Source organism: Palaemon carinicauda, chromosome 13 (genome assembly GCF_036898095.1).
Source record: "Palaemon carinicauda isolate YSFRI2023 chromosome 13, ASM3689809v2, whole genome shotgun sequence".
NCBI lineage: Eukaryota > Metazoa > Arthropoda > Malacostraca > Decapoda > Palaemonidae > Palaemon > Palaemon carinicauda.
The window spans coordinates 146,726,109-146,736,108 of record NC_090737.1 but is presented as its reverse complement, the minus strand read 5'-3'; the positions used below and the strand labels follow the sequence as shown (position 1 = coordinate 146,736,108).

The 10,000-nt window shown below is 34.0% G+C and overlaps 1 protein-coding gene across 5 annotated transcripts in view; it reads left to right on the top strand.

The window, feature by feature from the left end:
* HPS4 (Hermansky-Pudlak syndrome 4 protein) overlaps window positions 1-10,000 on the top strand; it is a 599,431-nt gene that overhangs the window by 492,892 nt on the left and 96,539 nt on the right. For all 5 annotated transcript variants that reach the window (XM_068386039.1, XM_068386038.1, XM_068386036.1 and 2 more), the window contains exons 4-5: window positions 217-454; window positions 1,598-1,692. In XM_068386039.1, coding sequence (XP_068242140.1) covers window positions 217-454; window positions 1,598-1,692 — 333 coding nt within the window. The remainder of the gene's footprint in view (window positions 1-216; window positions 455-1,597; window positions 1,693-10,000) is intronic.

The window sequence follows — 10,000 nt, the reverse complement described above, 5'->3', positions numbered from 1 at the left end:
TTCAATTCAAGACGCGATGTGAAGATAAAATTGTGAGTGGATCGCGGGGATATTGCTTAATAGATTATCTAAGCTTTGTTTAGTATTTAAATGAAACCTTTATAGTTAAATGGAGATACGAAAATTAGATTAAGGTCATTGTGTCTTCATTTTGCTAGTTTGTTAAAATCACTGTCTCCTCGAAGCTTTTATCAAAAGTTGTTTCTTTTCTTCCAGACTGACAGAAATCTTGGATGCTCTGCTCCCCCAAGCACTTCCAGATGCAGATTTCCGAGATGATGTCTCCCCCTGCTGTAGCAATTCTCCAAGCACCCCTTCACCAGCCACTGAAGCCGCTGAAAACGTTTCTGAGGAAGGGCCAGAATCAAATCGGAAGGATGAAGGGAAAGAAGAAGAAGCTTTAACTCTTCTGCACCAAGTATTTAATGCTGTTCCCTCCGTCCAGCTGCCCAAGGTAACTGGAGATATACTTTCTCTCTCTCTCTCTCTCTCTCTCTCTCTCTCTCTCTCTCTCTCTCGATGGTTCTACATGAATTAATTTATGCATCACAAACTTGAAGCCTTACTAAAGCCTTAGAACATAAAATAGGTATAACTCAAAAACTTATGGAAAGAATAATGATGATACTAAGAGACAGAAAAAGAGCAACATGGACACGAGAGCAAACTAAAGTAGAGGATATTCAAACAACATATGAGAAAACGAAATGGACATGGGCAGTACATGTAATGAGAATGACAGACAATAGATGGACATTAGGAATAACATAATAGGTCCCTACAGATTGTAATAGAAGCAGAGAAAGGAAAATAAGACGAGGATTGACGAACTAAGGAAGTTTGCGGGTGTGGACTGACACAGAACAACCATAAACAGACACAAGTGAAAGGACATGTCTGAGGCCTTTGTTATGCAGTGAATTAGTAACGGTTGATGATGAAGATGATGATGATGATGATGATATATATATATATATATATACAGTATATATATATGTATATATATATATATATATATATTTATATATATATATATGCATATATATATATATATATGTGTGTGTGTTCGTGTGTGTGTGTATTTATATATATATATATATATGTGTGTGTGTGTGTGTGTATATATATATATATATACATATATATATATATACAGAGAGAGAGAGAGAGAGAGAGAGAGAGAGAGAGAATGGCTGACTTTTTTTCTGTCACCTAACATTTTCTTTTCATTAGTTATACCTTTTTCATTACTATGTTTTTTATTACGCGGTATTGAAACTTTGTACCTCTCCTTTCCCGCTGTTTTCCTGTTTCTTTTTATTGCCATGATTCCCAGTCCTTCCTGAATTTTTACGTACCATCTTTCCTTCTGAAGACATTTTGGGTTGTTCTTTGGTGTGAGGATGAGTTTTTCCCCCGTCCCACCATCTTTTTTTTCATTATCTGGTATATACTGTAGATACAGCTCAGTAGGCCTCCACCCGTCACCTAGCGCTTACAGTAAATAAGATATATAGAAATATTACTTCTTTGCTGTGTTTCCGCAACACCTTATTAAATCGTTATTTGTGTAACGCCCTTTTCGAATTTCTTACAGAGTGGTGGTGGTGTCTTCTTAAGAGCTCAGCAAGTAGTGGAAGCTTGTCAACAACATCCTGGAGTTCTTGCAGGTTCCACCTTGCATAAAGACAGGTAAATTTAGTGCGTGTGATTAGTTTTACATTCTCTAACGGTGAGGTGAATTCTGCATAATATTTAATGTAGAAATATTTCAAATAAAAAAGTACAGTAATCTTAAATCCCATCTCTTTTCAAACAGGGAATGTTGTTTTACATGCCATCAATTTTTTTTTTAACATCCCATTATTGACACTGTGCACCGGTTTGGTTTTTCTTCTTCCTTGTTTCAAAGTGATTTTATATTTTTCCCTTGAAAAAAGTAGCAGAAAAACTACCACTTGACTTCCTTTCCCGTAATCTCTCTGGATGCTTAACAGCAAAACACTTTTAGAATCCAAAATGGTATTGCTATTAGCATTGCATGGTACTTGTTTGGTGGAATGCGACTCACCTGGTATGCAAGCAGTCATGTTGAGATTTGAGAGTGAGATAAAACTGATTATGTTCAAATTTCAGGTTTGGCTAAATCTTGATTGATTCTAAAAAGCAAGGTCATTGCTAAAATAACTCTAAAGCCGTTTCCTCCCCCGTTATAGGCATCACTACAAGAGCAGTGACACCCTTTCCAGCTACTTGGAGAAGAATCGTAGCGTTGGAGATAGTGTTAGCCTTTTCGTCTCTGGTCTCATGTCTAGTTCCTGGGGGTTAAGCGCCAAGTCATACGGGTCCTTGGAATACCTTAATACACTTTTCAATCTAAGCTTCACAACTACTCAATCATCTCACTTATCCATAGAGGCTGATTTCTAATATTTTCTTCAATATTTCTTCTACCTGTTTAAATATAAAAAATACTTTCTTCTCCTGCACAATTATTGAATTTATTTTATTTTTGCTACTGATAGAGCATGAATAGTGAATTAACCGTAGATAGTTCAACAACAAAAACTTATTAAAGTGTGCATTAGTTACCTTTTAATACGTGATGTAACCTACAAGCCTCAAAGTTATAAGATTCTTTCTATTCATTATCTTTGTATCGCCAGCATCAAGTAACTATAGTATTCTAACCTTCAAAGATACCATGGCGTATGTTAGAATACGCAGCGTTTGATCTAAAGTTTTCTCATTGTTCAATTGAGGGAATCTTAGCATTTGCAAGACGGAGAAAATACTTAAAATTCTACTAATACTATGGAGTGTTCTTGATAAAATCACTTTAGCCTTGTATGGCTGTTTATTTTCTTCGAAACTGGAAATAAGTTTGTTTAAGTTTGCACTATGAAGTGTTAAGCTTTATTTTTGCAGCGCAGAAAAAATGAATCCATAAAGTTTAATCGAATCTCCTTTGAAAATACGTAAGTGGAAGAGAAGGATATATAAGTATAGTTCATGAAATGTTTGGCATGGTAAGATTAGGCTCAAAATATTTATGTGTTTCATATAGTAACGCATTTTAATAAAGTTTGGCAAGTTATCTTCATGATCAAATAACAAAACTATGCACCTTGAACTCCAAAGACGCTCAATATGATTTAAAGGAATCAAACACGCTATTAGAAGAGCTATCTTGTAAAAATAAGATTCAACTTATCATGAAGCTTGCATCTATGATCAACTTCTGTGAAAGCGATCAAATTTTCATTAGGCTAAATATTTATGCAGACATGAAAGGTTGTGCAGCAATACATCCAGTATTTTAGTTCCCTCAATGCTGCAAACCCTGCAAAAGACAGAATCCAATCAAGTCCTTCCAACATTCAACAATAATACGTCCAATAAGGTCTACGACTGAGAAAGTGAAAGTTGCATCTCATTCTCAGTTAAAATGTCACAGAAAGGTACTGTAGTCTACGGCATAAAAATGTAAGTTAATAGCGTCGTGCTAATTTGGGTAGCTAGGGACTCCCTAGAGTTAATTTTGGGGTTAGAGCTATGTTTTCTGGCAGAAAATCTGCCATCCTATTTTATCATTTTTACCTCAAATTACAGCTAATTTTTTTTTTCTTTTTTTTTTTTTTTTGCTTTATTAGCACAGGCCAGATAAATCGTTGGGAGTGCTGAATAGGCCTTGGACTTATTTATTTACCCGTGAAATGGTTTAAAATCATAATTTGTTCGACCTTCCAATGTGTAATGCTGAGTCAAGAGTAGACCATGAAGATAGCCAGTGCCACACTTACTATTTTCCTTCTCTGATGGGGGTTATTAACTCGGATTTCCATAGATTTGACAGAACAGCAAAAGATTGGAAGAACATGCTACCAGAATAACTAATGGATCAATGGGTTATATTTATGAAGCAATCCTTCTTTAATATATATATATATATATATATATATATATATATATATATATATACATATACATATATATATATATATATATATATATATATATATATATGAGCTTCAATGCTGCTTAGATTTCGTTATGATTGTGAAAACTATTGAAATTGAAAATTGATTCATCATATAATATCCAATTGCTTATTCAAGCATTTATAGTATTATTAACTGTGAGTATAAGCAAAAAATATGGTTTCATTCCCAGAAATCGTTCCAAGGTCAGGTGGTCGAAGGAGTGCTCCTTTTGATTATTGTTTAATGTTTCATGTTACATTGTTACAACAGATAATAAACAGTTTTCCTTGAGAACTATTGATAACAATTTTAAACAATTGTATGCTTCATTACAGATTTATCTAAAACTGAGATATGTATTCTTTCGGACACATGCCCTGCATAAACAAACTATGATGGCATTACTTTCTCAATGCTATTTGCATTACCTTTCATTGGTTTGGGAAAAAGCAGTCTTTGAGATATCTTTTATGCTCTAGTCCGTAGCGTGTGTGGGCCTTTTTCACAGGACAGGAGCGCTGCTCCAGTCCTGCAGAACAAACCGCACGGTCAGTCCTCTGCGAGTATGGCCGGCTTTAGACATATCTAGTGGGAATTCTGTAGGGGTTCCACACCTGGGCTAGGTGAGGAAAATTTAAGTTAAGGCTGGGACAAACAGAAATTCAATCTAAGGCTCGGGTCACACATCTGCAACTAAGGTCTGCGACTCACTGCGATGTTGGAAAACAGCCGTATTTTTCAGTATGGCCATTCTACAACCTGTCGCGCCGGCCGGTGAAGTCTCGCACGTGGTTAATCCGGTTGCAACCACATTGTAAATTTTTTGGTCTGTTCAAAACTGTGGCGACCTTCTGGTGCGACTTTTGTCAGCTGCGAAACTTTGCAGCGGAATCGTAGGCGAATCATACCTCACTACAACTTGGCAACGGTTCCTTTGCAACAATTGCAGGTATGTACGACGAAATCGTTGTAGGATCCAGGGTTAAAAGAATGGTAGGATCTAGCGAGTATATGGCGGCTGCGATCTGACAACACACCATCTGCCACAATCGGCAGGTCGTCCAATTCTAGTCACTATGAATGAAATCAATAAAGAAAACGAACGTGAAAAAATAAAATCTGTAATCATTATCAATGGCTTATAGGAAACAAAGAATATGAATAGATAAAAAGATGTCGAATGGTCACTATGAAAGAAATAAAAAAAAAAAAACGAATGTTCTTAAATAAAATGTACGATCAATATCAATGACAAACAGAGGATAAAGAATATGAATAAATAAAAAGATGTTAAATTGTCACTGAATAAAAAAGGAAACGAATGTGAATAGATAAAATGTACAATCATCATCAATGGCTTATAAAGAAAATAAAAAAGCGAGCAGGAATCTAGCAGGAAGCGTGCAACAGGTCCTTCAGACATAAAACAGCAGAACAATCGCTAGAGTTTCCGCCATTTCATGGATTTTTAAACATCGCAGCGAGTCGCAGAGATTAGTTGCAGATGTGTGACCCCAGCCTTAGTAACAAAGAAGGTCCATTCTAATTAACAATGCTGGCGTGGAATTCAAATCTTGAGCTACACAGGTAGAGAAAGATTAATGGTTGTTGTTGTAGCAGAATGTAGGAAGGCAGAGGTTGACATACGGTAGACATAAGTTTTGGTTAGTCATAAATATCGTAATTCTACAGTATGAGCGTTTAAAGGCTAGGGTTAGAGTAAAATTCTTAAATTGCTTTTGTTAAGATTATTCAGTTAGTTTTTAACAAATTATATTGATTTTATATGGTATCTAAACATAAATAGTTGTAGTTATTTTTTTCCAATTAATTGATTACATACAGACTTATTGCGATTGTTAAAGTACTTTTCTCATTTTTTTCGAGTGTTTGTTCATTTCCCTCTTTTTCTCTGGAAAAAAAATGGCAAAATCTGTTGGATTTCAGACAGGTAGCCTCATTTAAATACTTAGGAACTATGATCTTTAATACATGTCTTTAGAATTAGCGTTTAATGAAAGATTGATAGAAGCAAATCAGACAGTGGATAGCTTAAGTAAAATTTGGAAATTAAATCACTTGAAATTAAACATAAAAATCAGGTTATATATCAGTTTAGTAAGATCAGTGTTACGGTATGGACATGTGTTATGGTCTGACGATGAAATGACATCCAACAGATTTTGAAGATTTGAAAACAAAGCCCTCAGAAGAATATTAGGAGTTAAATAGCAGGACATGATTAGAAATGAAACTATACAAGAGATTACTCGAGTGCCATATGTGGATGAGATCATGGTGAGGGGTAGATGGAGATGGTTCGGGCATGCTCTTCGCGTTCCCCAAGAGAGATTAGTTCACCAAACATTTAACTGATCTTCGCAAGGCACAAGAACAGTTGGAAGACCCAGGTCTACATGGCTGGCGACTATAAAGCGTGAAGTAAGCGATGAGGAATGGAAAAGTATAGATTTAAAAGATCAAGATAGAGACGACTGGCGAAATCTAACCAAGGCCCTTTGGGTCAACAGGCGTAGAAGATGATGAATTTTAAAATCTCTCTCTCTCTCTCTCTCTCTCTCTCTCTCTCTCTCTCATTATATGGCTTATGCGAAATAGTAGAAATGTTTTCTACTAAATAGGTAATATTTTTATTTACGTTCCTGTGCTCAATTAGCATTAAAATGTCTTTTTATTTTTATTCTATTTTTTTTTATGAATTAGAGTTTTTGAGAAAGAACATTAATTTTAAAAAGAATAATAAAGGAGGTTAGAAAATAGTTACATCTGATGAACACAGAAATTAAACAACAAGAATAATAAAAATGCACCTTTCTTGTGAAGTTAATTTCTATTGACTAAAATTCATAGACATCAGTCAAAAAAAATTCAATTATGATTTATTTTCAGCATTCATATTCAATCCACTGATATAGTCACATTATGTCGTCTCTTGAGAAATGTATTTTTGACGGATTAAGATAGAAATCTATTTTTTTTATATGAAGTGCTAAAGTATATAATTAAGAGTTTACAAACAGTATGCAGTGACAGTTTCTTTGTATATGAAATTTCCTTTAGTACTTAGCTCCTGTAGGGATAATATTCGTTATGGGCACAAAAAAAAAAAAAAAAAAAAAAAAAAGTAGTCAATCGCCTACGATAATGTAAGCCTTGGGATTTATGAGGGAAAAAATAAAGACTTCTGAATTCATAGCGTAGTAGATTTAGATCTTAATTCCTAGATCTAAATTATCTGCAATGACTGCTGTGAACGAAATTCACTCACAGGAGCAAAGGAACAACACATTGCAGGCAAGAACAAATACAAGTTTAATTTCTTTCTATGATACTAATCCCTTATGCAGTGTGAACTTATTTTGCTTTGCTTGCAATAATATGAACTACATAAACATTTAAAATCCTTTCTTGCCTCCGCATGTCAGAGCTTGGTGTAATGAATAAATTAGTGATAATTATATATTATAGAAAATCGAAAACTTCAATTTAGTTTTTCAGTATTAGAGCTCAACGCTCTATAATATACCTAATTATTCAGTCGACATCATCTCATAGAAACGGAGATTACTTCCAAAAAATAGAATGAGATGGAGAATTGTTGGAGAATTGGTAATGTTACTCCTCTATGTAAATGTGTTTGTGGTAGCTCAAGTCCCACTGATTACCGCCCAATTTCCATAACTCCCATATTATCTAAAGTTTTTGAACGTCTTCTGGCAAAACGTCTTAATAGGTTTACTGAAGGTAATCATCTACTCCCTAGTTTGCAATTTGGTTTTCGTAAAGGCCTTGGAGCATGTGATGCCCTTCTTACAATCTCCAATGCAGTACAGAAATCCCTTGATTGTGGTCAGGAAGTTTGTATGATTGGCCTTGATTTTGGAGCTTCCTTTGACCGTGTTAATCATGAGGCCCTTGTTTTCAAACTGAAACAGTTGGGAGTGGCTGGGTCGTTTCTTAGCATTATTATTGATTTTTTAAGTAATAGATCTCAAAGAGTTGTTGTTGATGGGCACCATAGTGAGTATAGGAATGCGATATCCGGTGTTCCACAGGGTAGTGTTCTTGGTCCATTACTTTTCATACTATATACACATGACATGTTGTTTGGCCTAGAAAACAAGCTTGTTGCATATGCAGATGATGCTACTTTCTTTGCATCAATTCCATCCCCTGAATGTAGAACTGGGGTTGGTGAATCCCTAAATAGAGATTTAGCTAAAATTAGTGCATGCTGCAAATTATGGGGTATGAAGTCGAATCCTAACAAAACTCAAAGTATGATTGTAAGTAGGTCAAGGACGGTGGCTCCTCAACATCCGGATCTCAGTATTGATAATGTTTCTTTAAATTTGTATGACTCTTTTAAAATTTTAGGGGCGATTCTCGACAGCAAATTTACTTTTGAGAAACACATTAGGTCTGTGTCTTCTTCAATTGCACAAAAAAATGGCTTATTGAGAAAGTCTTACAAGATTTTCGGTGATCGGTCTATTCTGGGGAAGTGTTTTAATTCTTTCATTACACCTTGTTTTGAGTATTGTTCTCTTGTCTGGTGTTCAGCTGCTGATTCTCGTCTTAATTTGTTGGACAGAAACTTGTAGTCTATTAAATTTCTTATTCCTGATCTGGATATTAATCTTTGGCACCGTCGTTCAATTAGTTCATTGTGCATGTTGCATAAGATTTTTCATAACTCTGACCGTCCTTTGCATTCGGATCTCCCTGGACAATTCTATCCTGTTCGTAATACTAGGCAGGCAGTTAATTCTAATAGCCAGGCCTTCTCCATCATGAGGCTCAATACTACACAGTATTCTAGAAGTTTTATTCCAGCTGTTACCAAGTTGTGGAATGATCTTCCTAATCGGGTAGTTGAATCAGTGGAACTTCAAAAGTTCAAAGTTGGAGTAAATGTTTTTATGTTGACCAGGCTGACATGAGTCTTTTTATTGTTTATATATGACATATCTGTTTTTGACGTTCTTAATAGTTTATATAGGACATATCTGTTTTGACGCTGTTACTGTTTTTAGAATGACATATTGGTAATTTATTCTTATCATTTATTTATTTCCTTGTTTTCTTTCCTCACTGGGTTATTTTTCCCTGTTGGAACTCTTGGGCTTGTAGCGTCTTGCTTTTCCAACTAGGGTTGTAGCTTGGCTGGTAATAATATATATATATATATATATATATATATATATTCAAATAAGCCATATATATTTTTGATACATTAATGTCTGGATTCTCTTAACGACCTCGGGATCAGAGCCCCAGGCGAAATCACACAAAGACAAGAGCTTGGCTCCGGCCGGGAATCGAACCCTGGTCGGCAAGCTTGTATAGACAGTGACTAAGCCACTTGGCCACGAAGAAATATAAAAGTCAATGACAATTCTTCTGTACTTATACTTGTCGAATTCAGGTATTTTGTACTTATAATTGAAATCAACCCATCTTCACCATCGTACCTAATTGGTAGTTTGTTACTTGGCATTCAATTAATGATAAATTTTGCACATTTTTACGTGTTTTTCATATTCAAAACACGTAAAAATGTGCAAAATTTATCATATATATATATACTATATATATATATATTTGCAATTATGTATATACTGTAAATATATATTTATACATACATATATATATATGTATATACATATATATATATATATATATGTATGTATATTCATTTATATATATATATATATTTATATATATATATTTATATATATATATACTTGTATATATCCATATATATATATATATATATATATGTATATATATATATACATATATATATATATATACATATATATATATAAATAGCCTATATATATATATATATATGTGTGTGTATATATATATGTATATATATACATATATATATATATATATAGGGCCTACATATATATGCAGTATTTATATATATATATATATATATTATATATATATGTGTGTATATATATATATATATATAAATACTGTAT